Here is a 21,113-nt window from a genome sequence, read left to right as displayed (position 1 = left end):
AACGGAATCCCAAGTCTCTCATAAATTTTTGAGCCTGGTTTGATCAAGACCCTATTTAGAGAGCCGTTACCCTCTGTCTGCAGGTACAGCTCCCAACCTGCAACAGTGCGTGTCCGGGAAGAATTCTGTCTTCCACAGCGTTTCTCTACTGTAGCTCCATAACTTTGAGCAGGGGATGAAAGCAAGTTTTTGTGTGTATATCTGGGTTTTTTTGGTTTTTGTCTTTTAAATCACATTCACAAGTGATATGCAAGTTTTCCAATTTTAGCTGGTCTCAACCTGTTCTCTGGAATTGAGACCTCATGTCCCACTCGTGAAGGTGATCTTTGCTGGAGTGACCAGAAACCCTTTGGGATTGGTCAGGGCCCAGGCCGTGGTAGTTGCAGTTACGGGGCGTAGGAGAGCATTTTGGAGCCGGAAGGGACCAGAGGGACAGGGGCAGCTGTGGCCGAGGCTGGACCTGACCGCTCTGCTTGAACCAGGCGGCCTTGGGCAGCTCACCCAGCCTGACCTTCAGATTCCTCATCTGGAGAACAGAAGTGACGGGACCTTCCCTCCTGCAGTGTTCAGAGACTGCACAGATGCAAGCAGCATCCACTCGGCCCAAGAGAGGTGTTCAGTAAATGTTAGTTTCTTCTTCCATGAAGGTCTTCTCTTTGAACCCTCACATTTTATACACGAGAAAATAACTGAGCCCACAGAGGTGAGATTATACCATACAGTTAGTGGAAGTTCTGGAGCTCTGTTCTGCTGCCTCATTACGGTAGTTGAAAGTTATGTGCTATAACTAGGACTCTGGTTGGGGGAAAAGGATAAAGCAGGATAATAAGGAAACTTTGGATCCGTGTACGTAGGTAAATTTGACGAGTCAGTGGCTAGAGTTTCTAAACCCAGGGGCAGACTCTTCTGAAAACAGAGTTACAGGCAAATGAGTCCAAAGGTAGTAATGGAAGGAGGAGAAGGTACAGGTAGGGTAAGAAATGGAGTCTGGGGTCCCCCACACAGGTTGGATGTATCAATAGGATCAGAAACTGTCAAGAATGAGGTGGAGGTGGGGGCCGGGGGAGGGGCAGAGCGCTCTCAGAATCTGGACAGCAGCCTGCGCGAGTTGTGGTGAGCTTCTGCCTTCCCTGGACCGGGTCGGACATAGGTGGGGTTAGAGCAGAACTCGGTGCTCATGGGGTCGTGGGCCTGGGTTTAAGGGGTTTAGGCAACAAACCATTACAAAGTATAGATGAGAACCATTGCCATTGCGGGTAGGAGGTGGCAGGAAGAGTATGTGAATTCCTCCAATTGATGAAAGAAGTCTTACACGCATTGAGATGGTCTTCTCAAATTACGTTGGAAAGATTTTTGAGACCTACCATGAGATTATAATGCACTGAAACGAAAACTCAAGTTAACTGTTTTGTTTTGTTCTTAAAAATTAGAGAAGGGAATACATCGTAGCGAGTAAAAACGTTTTTATACCTTCCAATCCTTAGCGTTTTGGTTTTTTTGGTTTTTCTTTGTTTTTTTTTTTTGCGGTACGCGGACCTCTCACTGTTGTGGCCTCTCCCGTTGCAGAGCACAGGCTCCGGACGCGCAGGCTCAGCAGCCATGGCTCATGGGCCCAGCTGTGCCGTGGCATGTGGGATCTTCCCGGACCGGGGCACGAACCCATGTCCCTTGCATCGGCAGGCGGACTCAACCACTGCGCCACCAGGGAAGCCCCTTAGTGTTTTAAAGGCTTCATTTTAAGACTGTCACAACTTAGTTGAAAATGTACCTCTGGTAACTCAACCAGTCAGTCTTTAACAGAGTCACTGTTTAGACTTCTTACCAGGGCTTGGCTTAGTGTGGGTTCATACCTTTTAATATGTAGAACCAGTTCTCTGGGTATAACTCATCCTGCCTCCATGTTGGATGACTTACTTCCACCCCAGATAACCTCATGACATCCAGGTCACATGCTGGCTGGGTGACCCTTTTGCATGAAAGGTTGAGATTTAAACATTCATATGTTGGGATATATATATGGTGAGGAACTTGCCTTAGCATTTTAATCCCGTGCTGCTGAAAGTCAAATATAGAGGCTGTGACACTCTGGATTCGATCCTCCCTGAGTCACAGAGTAGGTATGAGATGGGCATTCATTCAGCAAATACATGGTGTGCCCAGATCAGGCAGGAAGAGGCTGCTGCCCTTGTGGAGTGTACAGCCCAGCAGGAAGGACCACCAAGGACTCCTTCCAGCCCTGGCAGAGGACAATGGCCATCCTCAAACTAAGAGTCACATGAGTGACTTGTCTTCATGCCATAAAACTAGAACCACAGTTCTTTATCAGGAAGAACTTGAAAGAAGCAAACTAAAGGTAGCACATCCAGCCTGTGGAAGACGTGCTCAGTAAATAGCAAGGCTTTCGAATTCAAAAGTCCCCTCCTCCAGGGATGCCTTCTTGATGCCATTGCTCATCTGGACAAACCTCTGGCCTCCCAGCTCACGTGCCCACTGTGACACGGACTGGCATTCTTAGTCCATGTGTGCAGGTGCCTATGGAGTCTGTCACTGAGTAGGATTTCCCCCGTGGCTGGCAGAGTCACGCTCAACACAGGGTGTGGGTGTAAAGACCTCCTTGCAAACTGGCAAAGCAGTTTCCACACGAGAAGAGAGCAGGTCGTTGTTTGAAAGCTTTTATGAAGTTCTTACCCTGGACTTGTGGAGACAAAAGGGGTGATGATGGTGCCCTCCCAAGAAAAGAGTTGAACTCCTAGAAACAGTGAGTAGAATGGTGGTTGCCAGGGGCTGGGTGGGTGGAGGAAACAGGGAGAGGTTGGTAAAGGGTCCAGACTTTCAGCTGTCAGAGGAATAAGGTCTGAGGGTCTGATGTCTGACATGGTGACTGTAGTTGATAATGTTGTATCGTATAATTGAAATTTGCTGAGAGAGTAGAACTTAAGTGTCCAAAAAAGATTTAAAAGGGTAAATATGTGAGGTGATGGATGTGTTAATTCACTCGATGGGGGGATCCTTGCACGACGCGTGTGTGTATCACGTCACGTTGTCCTCTGTAGATATGTTACAGTGTTGTCAATTACACCTCAGCAAAGCTGGAAAAACACAGCGAGGATGGCGATGCCCTTCTGGACCTGAGTGGAGGGGCTTAAGCGGCTGTTGAATTAGGCAGGATGAAGGGCAGCAGCGTCGGGACGAGCCCGAGGGCAAGCTGCAGGGGCAGAGCAAGAGGAAGGCTGTCCAGGAAGGGCAGGTGCGGCCAGATGGCGGGATCACTCACTCCTCTGACACAGCCCTGTGGGCGTGCGGAAGACTGGCAGGGCATCTGCGAGGGGCGTTAGCCTCCTCAGGCCTCGGTCTGAGCCAGGTCCACACTAGGAGGAAGGGGGGTGGCAGCCTTGTTCCTGCAGTCGTGTGTAAAAGTGAACGTAAACGTGAACCTCGTTCTCATCTCCGGGAAGCCTGGGCTGGGGACAGTCGACTCGGAGAGCGTGTGAGACGTTGGAAGAATCCTTGGTGGGAGGCTCTGGCTTCATATCTGTCTGGGATCCTTGTGCAGATCTGTGATTAGGCATTAACGCTCACTTACTTACCATTTGTAATTGCAAGCTTCTGTCACTGTTCCCCACGGCCTGTTCTTCCCCGTGATATGATTATGCATGTGGTCAGGTAAAGAGGTGGGCAGAGATGTGCCTTTCTAGCCCCACCACTGGCGACCTTGCTGCTGTGAAATTCGGAGAATTTTCACACAGGTTTTCCAGAAACATCACAACTTCAGAGGGCATTTTCAGCCAGTTGTCCTAGCAGTTGGGGCACAGAGGGTGGGATGGAGGGGACACGGGTTTAAGCCCTGGTCCGGGAAGATGCCACATGCTGCGGAGCAGCTAAGCCCATGCGTGACAACTACTGAGCCTGAGCTCTAGAGCCCCCGAGCCACAACTACTGAGCCCATGTGCTGCAACTACTGAAGCCCACATGCCTAGAGCCCGTGCTCTGCAACAAGAGAAGCCACCGCAATGAGAAGGCCACGCACCACAACGAAGAGCAGCCCTCGCTCGCTGCAACTAGAGAAAGCCCGCGCACAGCAACGAAGACCCAATGCGGCCCAATAAATAACTAAATAAGTAAATTAATTAATTAGCCTCGCCCCAAGCAAGGTCCACTCCTATCAAATGAAACATGGCAGATGTAGGCCTTCTGAGCCTCTGGGCAAAAACCCCGCCTTCACAGCAGCCTCTAAAGGGCCGAGCAAGGGTAAGGAACAGACGCGTTTCCTTCCGCCTGTGAGCTAGTGCCTCGCACGTTCTCAGTGGCCAGCACTCGGAGACGCTACAGGCAGGCTTGTTTTGCTGGACCAGTGTGTGTTTGTGGGAATTTGGATTTTGTGCCTCTGAACTCTCTCCCCTTCCACGGAGGTGGGAGGGAGCTTTTTCCCTCTTGCAGTTGGCTAGTTTTGTCTGGTGACGAGATTGACCTGTGTTTGGCGGCACAGAACTGGTTTGCTAAGTACTGAGTCGGCCTCCCCCACCCCTTAGGCAGGTCCTCCCGTTGGTACAGGGGGCGCTCAGGAAGCTGAAAACTGGAGAGGAAGCTGGGGTGGGGGGACAGGAAAGCCTCCTGAGGATTAGAGGAGAGTGATAGAGAACCAGACCCCCCCCAGGTGGCCACCAGGATCTGGGCTTGTCTCCTGCAAGGTGGAGATGAACCGTGTGTGGGCGAGTTTGAACCCGGATGTCCTACAGGCTGGTCTGAAGCTCGCTTTGCCGCATTTTAGACGTGGGACTGAGACGAGAAGGTCTCCCCACCGTCTGTTTGTCCATTTTCTCATCTTCGAAGTGAATACTTCCTTCCAAACCTCCCGCACTCAGATGAGAACACCCAGCGCCGATTGTGACGGATGCTTCTGCCCCTTCTTCACTCACTGTGTGTAAAGGATCTCAGGAAGTTGGCTGGTTAAATGGTGAGCGCAAGTAGTAAACCTGAGGGTTCATGGTTGCATGGTTACATTTATGTCAACATAATGGAGGAGTCTAGGTATTTTTAAAATACCCTGTTCATTATCCTAAAAAATCTGGTTGGGAACATCACCTATTGGCTGGTCTTGAATAAAGGCCCTAGTTTGCTCTGTCAAAGATCTCGTGTTGCTGGATAGAACTGATGGCCAGAGAGCCTCTAGGTCCCCGGATGGAAAAGTCTCTTTGTGCCTTTATAAAAGGCTGCAGGTGATGGTGGCCTGAACAGGTAAGATGCATGTGAAATCTACGTGCTGGCAGGAGTGTATTTTACATGGACGATATTGGAAAGAGCAAAAAAAAGTCATTTTTACCCCCGAGAACTGTGGTTTGCACCTGCTGCTTTTCTCCCTAGAGGTGGATTACATAAAATCCAGCCCTGTCTTCAGCGGCCTCTTTAGATGTTACTGGGTTCTCCCCACTCCCTCTCTGCTGTCCCTTCCTTCCCCTCCTCCCTCCCTCCCTCCTACTTCCTGCCCTCCCCCAATCCATCTCCTTAGAGGAAATAAATGGTAGTAACATAATAGGTGGTTGACTGTTGGGGCCATTTTCTAGATGGAGATAAATGGGACCACAATTTGTAAAGCTCAGGCCTTTCTATCCCTGAGAAATCCTCAAGGATGTAATAATTTGCTTTTGCATTTATTCATTCATTCATTCATTTATATTTATTTTTGGCTGCATTGGGTCTTCATTGCTGCGTGCAGGCTTTCTCTAGTTGCGGCGAGCAGGGGCTACTCTTCGTTGCGGTGCGTGGGCTTCTCATTGCGGTGGCTTCTCTTGTTGCGGAGCACAGGCTCTAGGTGCGCAGGCTTCAGTAGTTGTGGTTCATGGGTTCTAAAGCACAGGCTCAGTAGTTCCTCGGCATGTGGGATCTTCCCGGACCAGGGCTCGAACCCTTGTCCCCTGCATTGGCAGGCAGATTCTTAACCACTGCGCCACCAGGGCAGTCCCTGCTTTTGCATTTAAATATGGGAGTGATGCAAAATGAGTCTCAGCATCAAATGTTCCTTTTTCTCAAATATTGGCAAGAGCTCTAGTGCTGGGAACCATCGATTCACAGATGTTCACTGTCTTCCTGTCCTTACTGCCCCTGAGGGGAACCTGAACTTTTATTTCCTAACTCAGCCCACGTGGGGAGACTGACCTCTAGAGGAACCTTTGCTTGTATAGCCATTGCCAAATATCCTCGTGACCGCGATTTGACGGTAGGGTGGTCACTACCCACTGACTCACAGTCTTTTCTTTTTTTAAAACTGTATAAACTGCATTAAAGAGGAAAGAAAAAACCCTTGATCCTCCCTGACTGAATCTTATCGGCCAATTTCCTGCACATTCCACTGGGGTTGTCTGCATAGCTCTCCCTGTTTTTTGAGTACAACTGAAACCCGCACCTTCACCCCCCATCTGTAGATTATGTCAGAAGTCCAGAAAGGCCAGATTTAAAATATTTCTTCATTTAAGTAGGTGTTCCTAGAAATAGCTGCATGTACTTGGATAACCCGATAGTTAAATGCCCTGCCTTTGAAATGGCTCAATTTTGTAGCACATATGGACATTTGAGCTTCTGTTGCACTCAGCATGTAAGCCCTCACCTTGCAGGTGTAACTAAAGTTGCTAACATCCAGGGTTTATGGGTAGCACTTACGTTCAAGATGAATGGTAACTCGTATGCACATCAAAAATGATGAGTCCTGGGCTTCCCTGGTGGCGCATTGGTTGAGAATCTGCCTGCCAATGCAGGGGACATGGGTTTGAGCCCTGGACTGGGAAGATCCCACATGCCGCGGAACAACTAGGCCCGTGAGCCACAACTACTGAGCCTGCATGTCTGGCTGTGCTCCGCAACAAGAGAGGCCGCGACAGTGAGAGGCCCGTGCACCCTGATGAAGAGTGGCCCCCACTTGCCGCAACTAGAGAAAGCCCTCGCACAGAAACGAAGACCCAACACAGCCAAAAGTAAATAAATAAATTAATTTAAAAATTAAAAAAAATATTACTTCTAATTGTGATATAATGTTTACCATCTTAACCATTAAAAAAAAAAATGATGAGGCCTTACGGGCATACTGTGATCATCACGGAGCAACAAAACACAGACCTTGTTGCTCGGTCTTCCCTACCCTCATTTCACTCAGCTCCTCTCCTGCAATTACAGAGTACGCCTTACAGTTAAGTGACAATGTGACCTGTCACCCAGTGTTTCACCTATACCTTAAATCGTACAGTTCTGGCATAGAATTCATTTACTGCTTTATCGTCAAACTTTTGCTACTTTGCTAATGAGAGTAATAATAAATGTCTTGTCCTCGGGTTCCTTTGCCAAGATGATGGCCTTATTTGGGATGTGATTAGCTTCTTTAACTTTGATTTGGCTGTTTTACCAGCATGCCTCTCAAAGTCCTGAAGATCATATACCACCAAAACGGTAGCATAACCAAAGAATTACTTAGGCAAAAGTTTGTTATAAAACGATACTCCAGAGCAGTGATTCTCAAAGTTGGAACTGGGGAGTTGACCTGTTGTCTTGAAGAGATAGGGTCTCCATATATCCAGAGCTAAACTTCATCTCTTTTTTCAAACCTACCCCCAATCCCTAGTTTCCTATTTTGGATAAATCAGAACTGCTGTTGTCTCAGGCCTCCGACTCTCCCTTCCTGTTTTCCTGCATCCAGTTACCTACCAGTCCCATTCATTCGTGCTTAGCGCCTCCAGTCTCACGCCCCTGCCCTAGTCCAGGCCCACGTCAGCTGGTCTCTGTCCATCCTGTTCCGTACACTGCTCAACCTCCTTGTAGATTTTAAAGCATTACCCGTATATTCACCACTCCCCTACTGGGGACCTTAATGCCTCCAGGCTAGCGCACCAGAGTCCCCTGAAGGGCCGGCTGAAACGCGGCTGCTGGATCACACCCCCAGAGTTTCCGACTTGGTAGATCTGGCAGAGGGTTCACTAAATGCTTTCCCTACAAGGGCCAGGTGTTACCTTGACCATCCTCTGAGGACCTCAGCTCTGGGGTGAGCCTGTGCTCTGTAGATTCTAGGCTTCTCCTCTCTATTCGTTCCAGCTCCCTCCATGCTCCTCTGCTCAGCCAGTACTCCTGGAGTCCCTCTGGTCATGTAGGGATAAAGTTTAGCCACCTTCAGAACAAACCCTGTATCTTATTTGCCTGGTTCCCACCAGCTCTGTTGGCAGCTGTGGGCACCGCTCAGCAGAACGCACTGGGAAGGCAGTATTGCTTTTGCAGAGAAACAACTGAGTAGTGCCATGGATGAGCGACTGTCCTGAGGAGAGGTGTAGGTGGCACCACGCTAGGCTAAGGTCATGAGGGCCTCTCCGCGGGCCACCAGGCTGCCTGGGCCTTCAGGTCATGTGGTGACACGCAGAGCAGGTCGCAGGTCGGGTGGGTGGCCAGGAGACAGCTATTTAATGGCGGCTGGCTCCCCTTTAGCAGGCACACCTTTTACTTTTCTCAGCGTTTTTTCTCCTTCCCATTTTCTGTCTTTCAGTCTCCTGTCTCTCTCTTTCTATCTTAGCCTCAATGCCCTGGGTCTTTGGGGTAGCTTCCTGGGTTGAAGAGGCTTCTGATGTTTACTGTAAAGCCACGAATTGCTTCTGAATTTTAATCTGAATATTTGTTGGTGAAATGATGTAGGCTAAGAAGGACTGGCCTTGTAGTTAGGACACGTTATCAGGTGTCTGAGTAACATTCTACACATTAGTGTTTTACAGGAAAGTTCTTGTTTAACTAAAACTAACCCTGGACATGGGCACGTGATATCCCCATTTTACAGAAAAGAAAACAGACTCCGAGATTAAGCAATAATAATGCAGGATTCTCAAGGGAAGAGATTTTTCCATCTTTATGTGCACGAAGAATAACTTCTTTGCTTTTATAAAGTAGCATGTTGTAGTTAATAATTGTATTTGGAATAATGGCTACAGGTCTTAGAAAGTTTCTGCCAAGATAAGACTGTGTGACGATGAGAAAATATGATTGGGTGATGTTTACCCCAGAAGACTATTAGCAGTTGTAGAGCAAGAGTTAAACACACATATGTAGCACATAGTAGATATTAAAAGAACATATATAAACGTATACGCAAAAAAAAAAAATGTCTGGAAGGAGCTCACCAAACTGATAACAGGGGCTAGTCATTTTTTTCCTTGACATACTTCTATACTATAAAACATTTTAATAAGTATATAAATGATTTTTTTTTTTTTTGTGGTATGCGGTCCTCTCACTGTTGTGGCCTCTCCCGCTGCGGAGCACAGGCTCTGGACGCGTAGACTCATCAGCCATGGCTCACGGGCCCAGCCGCTCCGCGGCACGTGGAATCTTCCCGGACCGGGGCACGAACCCGTGTCCCCTGCATCGGCAGGCGGACTCTCATAAAAAAAAAAAATGTCTGGAAGGAGCTCACCAAACTGATAACAGGGGCTAGTCATTTTTTTCCTTGACATACTTCTATACTATAAAACATTTTAATAAGTATATAAATGATTTTTTTTTTTTTTGTGGTATGCGGTCCTCTCACTGTTGTGGCCTCTCCCGCTGCGGAGCACAGGCTCTGGACGCGTAGACTCATCAGCCATGGCTCACGGGCCCAGCCGCTCCGCGGCACGTGGAATCTTCCCGGACCGGGGCACGAACCCGTGTCCCCTGCATCGGCAGGCGGACTCTCAACCACCGCACCACCAGGGAAGCCCTAAATGATAACTTTTTAAAAAATATTTATTTATTTATTTGGCTGTGTTGGGTCTTAGTTGCAGCATGCGGGCTTCTCTCTAGTTGCGGAGCGCAGGCTCCCAAGCTCACGGGCTTAGTTGCCCCACAGCGTGTGGGATCTTAGTTCCCCAAGCAGGGATCGAACCCATGTCCCCTGCACTGGAAGGCAGATTCTTAACCACTGGACCACCAGGGAAGTCCCCTATAAATGATAACTTAATAGGGGAAGGAAAGAGCTAATGGGAGGAGGAGTGAAGAATCCTAATTTTTAAAAAACAACAACAACAAGGAAAAGAATCCACCAGCACCTGTCTGGCTGTCTCTTTGCCTTATAAAGGGTCTCCACATTGGTCTGTCCCCTGGAGTGCATCTTGTTTCCCCATCAGCTCTGCCTCTTCAGACTGTTTCCTCTTTGAGACCTCGCCTTTTGCCCCTTCCTGAAGCCTTTCCTAGTTTCTTCCTTCAAACCTCATGCTAGAAACAATGTCTCCCACTTTTGTACCGTGCTTTCTTGTGGTACCAGAAGTCCTTGTATCATAATCTAATCTCCCCCAAGAAATTTTAAACAAAAATACATCTGTACCCCTTGCAGTATCTCTGGGGCCCCAGCATGCTGAGCTGCTCACTGGTTGAGAACTCCTGCCTCTTGAGATGACTTGCCAGTTAGGGATTCTTGTCCATAACGGGTGTACTTTCTGAGCCAACAGATGGCAACTTAGAGGAGGGGGCACAACGGTAGCAACTCTGCCTCCTTACAAGTGCTGCAGGTCAGTGTGTCCATGCACATCCTACATTTTATAGCTGATGGTGGTAACTAGTAGATGCTACCTGAGAAACTGAAGTTGGCAAAGAGAAAAAGCAGTACACATGATCTCCAAAAGAATATAGATGACATGATGGAAGTAAAACTGAACAGTGTGTTCTTTCCACAAGACCCAAAAAAATCGGTCTTCTGTGCTGCTGGCCACAGTTTGAGAATCAGCACAGTGCATTTAGGGGGTTGGTGTCCAGTCCTCAGACTCCTCAGCCTTGTCTGGCAGGACCAGTGCTTAGAGGTCTGTGAGCCTCTTTTCTTTTTCCCTCAGTTGCTTCCTTTTCCCAGGGGTCCTGGATGGACATGGTCCCGGCCTTGCTTCTCTGAAGCCTGCACTTGTCTCCAGGTGGATGATTTATATCAGACACCAGCACATCCCGCCCTGGAGTTCATCCAGCAAATGCTCACCGAGCAGCTGCTCCCAGGCCCTGGAGAGGATTGAAGGTGCACACGGTAGACTTTTATTTTTGATGCTTTCTGCTGATGTGCTGTCTGTCTTTTCCCCAGGGCAGCGATGGTGCCCGGAGATCCGTGCTCCTGGACAGTGACGAGCCCTTGGTGTATTTCTATGATGACGTCAGAACGCTATATGAAGGTTTCCAGAGGGGCGTACAGCTGTCAAGTACGCATTTGACTGAATCCGTGTGACTAATGCTTCATGTTTCTCCTTCAGAAAGAGGGGTCTTTCGTCAGAAAGCCATATTTGCTCCCAGCTTTCTCCCACTCAGGCTGGCTCCCAGCTCCCTGTCTCCTCCCATAACTTCCGCAGAGTGAGTCTCACTGCACACGGGTCCCGCTGGGTGTGCCCCGCGGCCAGGGGGCTTCCGTGGTCACATATGTGTTTCATGGAGAGTCACACGTCTTTTAGCTCAGAATAGGCTCTGACGTTTCTTGCAGTAAAGAGACCTGTTTAATTGCACCTGATCCAACATTTCTAACTTGCTTGACCAGGAGACCCATATTTTGAGAAATAAACACTGACATCCAAGGAAGCGGGGTTCCAACAGAGACACTTGTGGGGTGTCGGCTCATGGGACTGCCCTTCATCCCTGAGGACGGCACGAAAGACCCCGGGTACCCGGAAGCTGCCCGGCCTTGCAGCCCCTCTCCCTCCTGTCCCATGTAAGAAACAAAATAGAAATAAAGAAACAAACAAAGACTCAGACCTAAACCCAGGGAGAAAACATTTCCAATCTGAATTCATTGTTTCACATCTGAGGACCACAGTAGAATCTACCTGATACTTTGTGGAATGAAAGATACAAACGAGAATCCAGGAATATTTATGCGTGTTAAAGCGAGAATCTAGGAATATTTATGCATGTTAAGTCCATCCTTTTTTTTTCTAATTTTTTTCTCCTTTCAGATAATGACCCATGTTTAGGTTCTAGGAAACCAGACCAACCCTATGAATGGCTTTCATACAAACAGGTGAGTTTTCTGGCTGTGTGGCCGCCTCACGCGAGCCATAGTGCTGGAACATGGCAGTTCTTGGAGCTGTTGAACATTGGGCAGGAAGGAGTAATGAGCTGTAGGTCCGGTGGGCAGAGGGATTTCTCAGTGTTTATTCTGCCTTACCAGAGCCAAATAGTAGTTTTCAGATCTCTCATTTTCACAAGTGGTGTAAAAACAGTTCATGTGTGTTGGAAATTTCACATTGCACGATGGTCTTCAGGCCTCACAGAATCTTCAAGTGCTTCTGGGTTACATCATCTTCTTGTCATGTTACTGTTTTGTTCAGGTCTCAGCCTGTCAATAACCAGTATTGTGGCGGGACCAGCCCTCGTGTTTCATATTATGATTGCAAGATGCCTTTCAGCAATAACCATAAGGAAACTTGGAAAAAATAAAGCTTTCTTACTACAGGACATGGAGATGATGCAACACACCTGGGCCACACAAGCGAGGCCTCGGGTAGGGGGAGAGAGAGCGTAGAGCACCTGGGGTTCTGCTTTATTGGGGTCAAAGATAGGGGCCTAGGGTTTCGAGGGCTCACTCTTATTAATGAATCTGAAACAGAAGAGCAGGAACTTAAAGCACAGGAAGAGAGAAAACAAGTGGCTCAGACTGTCAGTTATCAACATCAACCGAGATTGTAAAACAAAGGAGCCGGAGCCTCTTGCGGGGAGGGGGCCTGGCTCCTTACCTAGCCTATGGCTGGTGATGCGGCAGCCTTGGCTTGCAAGTGGATGGTCAGCAATCAGAGCTTAAGGCAGGCACTTGCATTACAAAAAGAGAGAAAGCCCAGCCCTTGGGGTTTACACTACAGTTACCTATAGTGATCTGTTCCTCTATTGCTTCTGTTATATATTGGCTGGAGGAGAGAAAACAGGTCTATTGCAGGTGGGATGTTTGAAGGCAGACTGGAAATCACTGGGGTTTCAGAAGTACAGTTGTACATTTCAGACAGAGGCTGGTGAAGATAAAAAAAATAGACTTAAGCTAACTTCGAATTTGTATATTTTTACTTTTTTTTTTTTTTTTTTGCGGTACTTGGGCCTCTCACTGTTGTGGCCTCTCCCATTGCGGAGCACAGGCTCTGGACGCGCAGGCTCAGCGGCCATGGCTCACGGGCCCAGCCGCTCCGCCGCATGTGGGATCCTCCCCGGCCAGGGCACGAACCCGCGTACCCTCATCGGCAGGCGGACTCTCAACCACTGCGCCACCAGGGAAGCCCTGAATTTGTATATTTAAATCACTTTTTCCCCCTAGCCCAGTGATTCTTAGCTTTTGGGGCTAGGAACCCCTGTAAGGTTTTTCGAAGAAAGGTCTGGACCCTCGTTCTAGAGATACAAGTACATGCATAGAATCCCAATAAGCTCTGAAAACCATCTAGGTACTCGCAGGTTCCCAGCCCTTACACACAAGCAGGAGTTGTGAAACAGTCCATGGGGTATGGAAGTAATAAGCATGTTAATGTCATTCTTGCTGTCGCCTGGCCAGTGTTGCTTTCACTGCCATTGCTGCGTACGGAGGGGCACTGTGTGCCAGAACCCACAGGCTTCTGGGGCAGGAGTAGGTGTGGTTCTGTTTTCTGCGGGCGTGGGTGTGGATTTAAAGTGCTCTTGAGAATTTACCAACTGAGAATAAAGAAAAGAACTCCAAATTAAGATTAAAAAAATTTTTTTTAGTTCATTTGGGGTAAGAATGAGAGGATGAGGGATGGGGGCAGGGATATAGCCCTGCCTAATTTTTATGAATCTACCTATTTTTACATAGTTGTATTTAATAGTATGCGTTCTTGTATTCATTTATCTTACTTAAAATTGTTACAAATACTCTGTTTGATATGGTTTTCATAACTGTAGTATTTACTAGCTGTAGAACATTTTCTTAGAGATTTACCATCATTTACTTAACCATCCAGCCATTGGTCTTTTTTCCCCTAGACTTTTGTGACTTTAGATAATTTTGAAATACATATCTCTGTACCTAAGTTTTTTCAAACCTCTGGTTAGGATTGGGTTATTTCCAAAGAATAAATTCTCAAGAATAGAATTATGGAGCCTAATGATAAGAGCTTGTTCTTTTTTTTTTTTTTAAAGATCTCCCCCAAACTTGTTGTTTGTGTGTTTATATCAAAGGACAAGTTTTGGCTGCTTGGCTGCTCTTTATAAACACAGACACAAAGTTCTGTGTCCCTGGATTGCTTTTATAATTTTATAAAACTGAAGTATAAAAGTATAAAAACTAAACTAAAGTATAGAAACTCTGACATGTATCATCTGTGACCTGCAGCTGTTGGGGTGAAGTTCATTTGCTTTGCAGAAGGAAATGTGTGATCAGTTTTCTTACAGTGAGTTCTGGTGATTCAAACCTTGAACTTTACAAAAATGTGTAACTAAAGGAATACCTGTTTGCCCCTGTTCTTCCCCGAAGGCAGTGCTGCTTCTTGGCTAAGGTGTTAGGCTTGGCCGTCACAGGAAGCTGTGTTCCTTGAGTTGGGCCTGATGCTCTTTCTGATTTTTTCTCCCCCGTTTTAGGTTGCAGAAATGTCAGAGTGTGTGGGCTCGGCGCTGCTCCACAAGGGCTTCAAGGCGGCCCCAGATCAGTTCATCGGCATCTTTTCTCAGAACAGACCTGAGGTATTAACCATTAGGCACTGACCGTACATGGTTTAGAGAGGTCTCAGATGGAAGAACCAGTTAGGGTTCACACCTACCTCTGCTTCAGACCAGATTCTTTGGTCTGATTACCTCTGAGAACATGACTTTGTGTTATGCCTTAGAGAGTTACATGTATGAAAACCCAAACCAGGCCCTTCTTAGCCTTTAGGTAGGAAAAAAAAAAATCACTTTTAAAGAAAATTATGGGTTTCGTTTTTTTAAAATCAGGTCCCCAAACAAAAACTAGTGAAGAAAGTCTTAGAACAAATAACAAACAAAGAAGTCTTCCCACTTTAAGGGCTTCCTCTGTGATTAGAAAAATGACATTAATAAATGACAGAGAAACTTGGATACATTTTTGTCAGTCGCAAACTCTCATCTTTTCTCTCTAAAAGGTCTGGGCTCTCTCTGCCCAGGTTATAAAGTTTAAAATCCCGGGGGCCATGGGGAAGGGGCCTCACTGGGAGCTGGCCTTAATTTGGGCAAGCAGACTGTTGTTTAGCTATCCGGGCCCATGCCTGGTGCTTCTGTAAACCACTATATTAAATTACATTTAAATGAGAAGGCCCCTGGAGCCATTGCCTGTAGTGTGAGTAAACAAATAGTGGCATAGCTGGTACAGAAAAATTCAAGCACTGGGCTTGAAGAGATTGAACTGATTCTTAGACCTACTTGGGTCCAAAAGACATGTTGGTTCAATCCCTGTGCTACTATTTTATAAATTAGATTGGTTTCTCAGTGGGTTTTTTTAAATAAATTTATTTATTTATTATTTTTGGCTGCCTCGGGTCTTCGTTGCTGGGCACGGGCTTTCTCTGGTTGCGGCGAGCTGGGGCTACTCCTCGTGCGGTGCACGAGCTTCTCATTGCCGTGGCTTCTCTTGTTGGGGAGCACAGGCTCTAGGCGTGTGGGCTTCAGTAGTTGCAGTACGCGGGCTCAGTAGTTGTGGTGCACGGGCTCTAGAGCGCAGGCCCAGTAGTTGTGGCGCACGAGCTTAGTTGCCCCGCGACATGTGGGATCTTCCCGGACCAGGGCTTGAACCCGTGTCCCCTGCATTGGCAGGTGGATTCTTAACCACTGCGCTACCAGCAAAGTCCAAGGTGGAGTCCTGATGCCTACGAGGGTGGGGAGGCCAAGGGAATGTCAGGAACAATGGCACGCTTGCGTGGAGCAGCATGTCTGTGATGGGGGATGAAGCATTTCATTGTGGTGGAGGGTGGAGTGGCAGGATGAGAGAGAGAGACAGCTCCAGGCCAAGTGAATGTGAGTGGGTTGTGCTTGCTCCCCATGGCCGCTGTGCCCTTATCCATGCCATGTGTTCTGCGGACGATGGGGACCACTGAGGATTATAAGCGAAAGAGGGACTCTGCTGCCTCTCGCTTGTAGGCGGGTCAGTTGCTGTGTGGCTGATGTGTTTAGAGGAAGATGACCAGTGACTGTGTCACTTCTTTCCTTCCTCACTTTCCTAGAGAACCTTCCAGGACAGTTTTCCTGGTAGACAGTGTGTCCCTCTTCCCCTAGTCCCAGGCCCTACGGCACACTGTGGCCAGATTGCTGTCCCTCAGAGCCCCAGTTGCTGTTTGGCCGAGAAACCCCAGAGGCTGCACCTTGCCAGGGACATAGAGCCAGGCTCCCCTGTGGCCTCAGGCCGGCTCCAGCCCTCGCTCCAGCCTAGCCAGTCCCCACAGCCCTGCTGGGCCGTCCCTGCCAGCCCGGTGGCTCACTGATGCCCCCACTCGCTGCCTTTTTATTTTTTTTAATATTTATTTGGCAGCGTTGGGTCTTAGTTGCGGCGCGTGGGATCTTCCTTGCGGCATGCAGGATCTTTCATTGTGGCACGCGGGCTTCTCTCTAGTTGTGGCACATGGGCTCAGTAGTTGTGGCACGTGGGCTTAGTTGCTCCGCAGCATGTGGGATCTTAGTTCCCTGACCAGAGATCGAACCTGCGACCCCTGCATTGGAAGGCAGATTCTTACCCACTGGACCACCCTCCCTGCTTTTTTTTTTTTTTTAACATCTTTATTGGAGTATAATTGCTTTACAATGGTGTGTTAGTTTCTGCTTTATAACAAAGTGAATCAGTTATACATATACATATGTTCCCATATCTCTTCCCTCTTGGGTCTCCCTTTACCCTCCCTGCTTTGATCTCACAGTCCCGGCTCCCAGAGTCCCCTTACCTTTCTCTCCACCTGTCCAAATCGTGCTGCTCTTGCAAAGGGCAAGCTCAGTTACCTCCCCCACCAAGGAGGCCCACTGCAGGCTGTCTTGCCTCTGAGCCCATCACTCTCATGCTGTTCATTCTCTTTTCACATATTTGCCTCAAATTTTCAGGCAAATTGTACTTTCCTTTTAAGGAGTGAGCAAGTGTTTTGCTCTCATTAGGAATCTCTTTGGTGCCTGGCACATAGTAGTAGATACACAGATGTTTTGCTACATCTGGTGTTTCCATGTTGAATCTCTATAGAGTATTGTTTACCCTGGAGTGGTTCCATAATATCTTATTTTCTCACCCTGATCTGTACGTTTTCTTTAGTGGGTGATCATTGAACAGGGATGCTTTACTTATTCGATGGTGATCGTTCCCCTCTACGATACCCTCGGAACAGAAGCAATCACCTACATCATCAACAAAGGTATGTTTGCGGCCTTTAGGGGCACTTTAGCATAGTTATTGGTTAGATACAGAGACTACATTGGCTGATACATGTTATGATAGGGATTTTTCCATTTAAATGTACATCTACCCTCCTATTCAAAAATGTAGTACTTAACCTGGTGTCAGATGTCACAGTCAAGCTTTTAGTATCCCAGAGCTGGTTCCTCACTGTGTCTCTTCACTTCCAGCTGAACTCTCTCTGGTTTTTGTGGACAAGCCAGGGAAGGCCATCCTCTTATTAGAAGGTGTAGAAAATAAATTAACACCATCCCTTAAAACTATCGTTCTCATGGACTCCTATGGCAGTAATCTGTCGGACCGAGGCAAGAAGTGCGGGGTGGAGCTCATCAGCTTGAAGGCGATGGAGGTGAGTCACCCTGCCCTGCCCACCTCGCTGCAGGGTTTCCCTGAGGTCATTTTGGCTCAAAGGTGGTGTCCAGTGCAGCCACAAAGTCCCAGCTCTGGCTGGTCCTGTAAAAGATGGAGAACAGAAATCTTTGTCTCATTACTGGAAAGAAGAATTCTACCCGCATGCCCAGTGTTAATCCATCACATTTTATAGGAAGTGTTCTCATCAGGCGAGCTGCAGTGCTCACGTACTCATTCTAGAGCACTGACAAGCCATGCCAATAAATGCTGGAAATGGGAATTTCAGATTCAGGCAGAGATTTAAGTTTGTATGTCCTCTTTAGGCTTTAACACCTTTTACTTACTTATTTATCTCTTAAACAGAGCCAGACATAGAAATCTGCCTCGTTATTCCTTTCCCCAGGTTGCTTTTATAGGGTCCTCGTGAATTTCTAGCATAGAGGCTTGATTTGGTTTATTTTTGTATTATATGTAAGATTCACATTAATCACAACTTTAAAGGTAACCGTTCTAGGAAAATGAGTGTGGTCCATACTTCAATTGATTGACGTCGGATCCTACAAGAAGCTAGTCTCCCCAGTTTTTGGATTAAACTTCAATCCAAAACTGGGCAAGAGGAGGCCCTTGTTATTGTGTGCACATCACGGGAAGTAATAGGTTCAGTAGAATAAGTCATTCTCTTTCTGAAAATGTTATAAATATTTTCCTGGAACTGTTATAAGTAGGGTTTTGAATTTTATTTACAGTTCTTCTAACGAGAATTTGAGCTACGAGGAAGGATCTATAAAACCTTTCCTGGGGAACTTAGTTGTCACAGAGAATCTGTCATTTGTTCTGTCAGAGCTTCTGCCTCTCTCTCACTCACTCACTCACACACACACACACACACACACACACACGCACACACGATAGCATACAACAGGAGTCCATAAGAGCTAATGGGTGTGCTGAATTGTTAAATTGGGCTTTTAACTAGCTTTTCACCTAGCATTTCCCTATTTTTGTATTTTTTACTTGTAACCCCATTTCATAATTATATCTTTTCCCCCATTTTTCCTCTTCCTGCCGCCCGCACCACACACAGACACATACACAAGCATTTTTTGGTCTTTTTTGACTGCTCTGTATGATAAGGAAGTAATCTTAAGATTAAAATTTAGATAAGTAAGTGACCAAAGATTATAATGTAAAGTTTATATTAAGATATTTATAAAAGACATTGTTTTACACTTACCTGTATAATATGATTCATATTGGGTTTTTTAAATTTTTATAAGCAAAATATTAAATTTTTAAGCAATGAATTTAAAACTAACTTTTTGGTTGATCATGTGATCTAATTTTTATTAATGTCTATTTTTATAGCATCAAAAATAGAAACATTGGTATTTTTGCATTTTTTCCAATATTTTGTTACGAAAATTTTCAAATATGCAAATAAAAGAATTGAGCAGTAGACCACTATATCCCACCAAGAGTCTACAATTAACATTTTAATATATCTGCTTTATCACAGATTAATCATTCTATCTCTTTATTCACTTCACTGATTTGTCTTTTTTTATTCATTTTCAGTAGGGTACAAATTTTATCACCCCCAAATACTTCATTAAGTAGAATTCAGTTTTCCTTCTGTTTATGGTTCTTTTTTATTTTGGCATTTGGAACCTAAAGATGACAACTTTAATTTTTATAATAGCTGTATTTTTTCCTAAATAATGACATAAGTCAGGCTTCAGGCTATGAAACTCTCTTGGCAAATAATGGACTACTTTGGATAATTTTTTTCTAATAAATTAAAAGTCTAATTGCATATAACTTGCTTTATTTTACTTAACATCAATTTTTGAAGAATTAGAGATCTTAAGAAGTTAATGTAAGAATTTTACAAAGATGAGTGGAAATTTGGATCTGATAAAGATTATTTTAGAAAAAAGATTGGTGGAATTATCGTTACTTTAACTCTTAGCTGACTTCTATTTGGATGTCAATGTTCCTGTTTTTAATTAGTGGTCTGTTATATATATAATTTAAAGTGTGATTAGGATTTAAAACTGTATGCTGGGTAGAAACTCACTGAGCCCTGAGCCCACCCATCTAATTTCCATTTATTTCTAGGCATGCTCACTCAAGCTGTTCGATTTTCATAGGAAAAGAATATTAATAGTGCATTAAAAAAATTAATAGATATTAAAGTGGTCATGGAGACACCTTCATGAAGTAACACCATCAGAATTAGCCCTTGGTAGTACCTGGGAGTCCGCCTTTGGGAAATGCCGTACCTCAGAAATGAATCTGTCGTTCTTAACCTTCATAGCCATTCGCGAGCGATCTTAGAGCTTCTGTCGTGGCCTGTTTTATAATCGGAGATGCCCCAATCCTTCCTCTGCTCCATGTGGGGAGTACAGATAGTTGAGCCTCTCCAGAACGGCCACCAGTTAAGTCTGGCAGAGACTGATTTTCTCTCTCCAGATTGAAGATGTCAGTTCTGCAGAATGGGGTGATCACATATCTGTGCTGAGCTCTGGTTTTGCAAGGGTACAGAGCAGCTGTGGTTCTCTGATTACGGTGTGGAGCCGGGCTTTGTTAAAGGCTGTGATAGGGGAGTGGAAACCAGAAGAACGTGTAAAAGACTTGGATTCCTGTCTTCTGAATAAATCCTGTTTCAAAGTCCAGTCCTAATGCCATCGATATAGTTTTATATAAGAGAGAAAACCAGAAAATGGCTTCTTAGAACGATGGGTAAGTATTTGGGTTCAGGTTAATGAAAATTGCTGTAGTTTATTTAATTTGAAATCTGTGCTGTCTTTGAGTCAGCTGGGAGCGAATCCCACAGAAAAGTCAGCTTGAACTGACTTGATGTGACTTTTGTTCTTTACATTTAGAAAATGTTTCCATTTAAGATTTTTTTTTCTCTTCTCTTTAAGGACCTGGGAAGAGCCAACAGACGGAAGCCCAAGGTGAGTGCACCATGTGCGACCCTGCCCCAGCCTCTGTGTAGCTTCCGTGTCTAATCAGCTCAGAGCCTAGTAGAAATCTTGAGTGATTATCTTATGACTTAAAGTTTTCTATTCTATTCTGATTTATACTGGCTTTTTTTTTTTTTTAATATGCTGCAGCCTCCAGCACCTGAAGATGTTGCAATAGTTTGCTTCACAAGTGGCACTACAGGTCAGTTTTGAAAAGGAATTGTTTCTGAGTGGTATCTGGAAGAGTATATTCCCTGCCTCTTCTTGTGGATGACTTATTCGAGCTATAGATGGACTAGAACTAGAAGAGACAGAAGTGTTCAAGCCTGTCTTACGGTAGCGCTATAAGACGTTCCCAGAATCTGAGCACGTCCTCAAACATTTATGAAAGGTCACAGTAGGTAGGATCACCCATCTTCCTGGGACAAAGTGTATCCATGGTTTCCAGAAATAAAATT

General features: G+C 46.0%; 1 protein-coding gene across 2 annotated transcripts in view; it reads left to right on the top strand.

The window, feature by feature from the left end:
- The window catches only part of ACSL1 (acyl-CoA synthetase long chain family member 1), a 66,859-nt gene that overhangs the window by 29,587 nt on the left and 16,159 nt on the right, over positions 1-21,113 (top strand). For both annotated transcript variants that reach the window (XM_024759948.1, XM_024759949.1), the window contains 7 exons: positions 11,060-11,174; positions 11,919-11,983; positions 14,536-14,637; positions 17,195-17,294; positions 17,506-17,684; positions 20,614-20,646; positions 20,806-20,857. In XM_024759948.1, the coding sequence (XP_024615716.1) occupies positions 11,060-11,174; positions 11,919-11,983; positions 14,536-14,637; positions 17,195-17,294; positions 17,506-17,684; positions 20,614-20,646; positions 20,806-20,857 (646 nt within the window). The remainder of the gene's footprint in view (positions 1-11,059; positions 11,175-11,918; positions 11,984-14,535; positions 14,638-17,194; positions 17,295-17,505; positions 17,685-20,613; positions 20,647-20,805; positions 20,858-21,113) is intronic.

The sequence above is a fragment of the Neophocaena asiaeorientalis genome, unplaced genomic scaffold (genome assembly GCF_003031525.2).
Source record: "Neophocaena asiaeorientalis asiaeorientalis breed wild unplaced genomic scaffold, Neophocaena_asiaeorientalis_V1.1 scaffold521, whole genome shotgun sequence".
NCBI lineage: Eukaryota > Metazoa > Chordata > Mammalia > Artiodactyla > Phocoenidae > Neophocaena > Neophocaena asiaeorientalis.
Note: the sequence above shows the minus strand (reverse complement) of the source record. Positions and strands in the feature narration are given on the sequence as shown.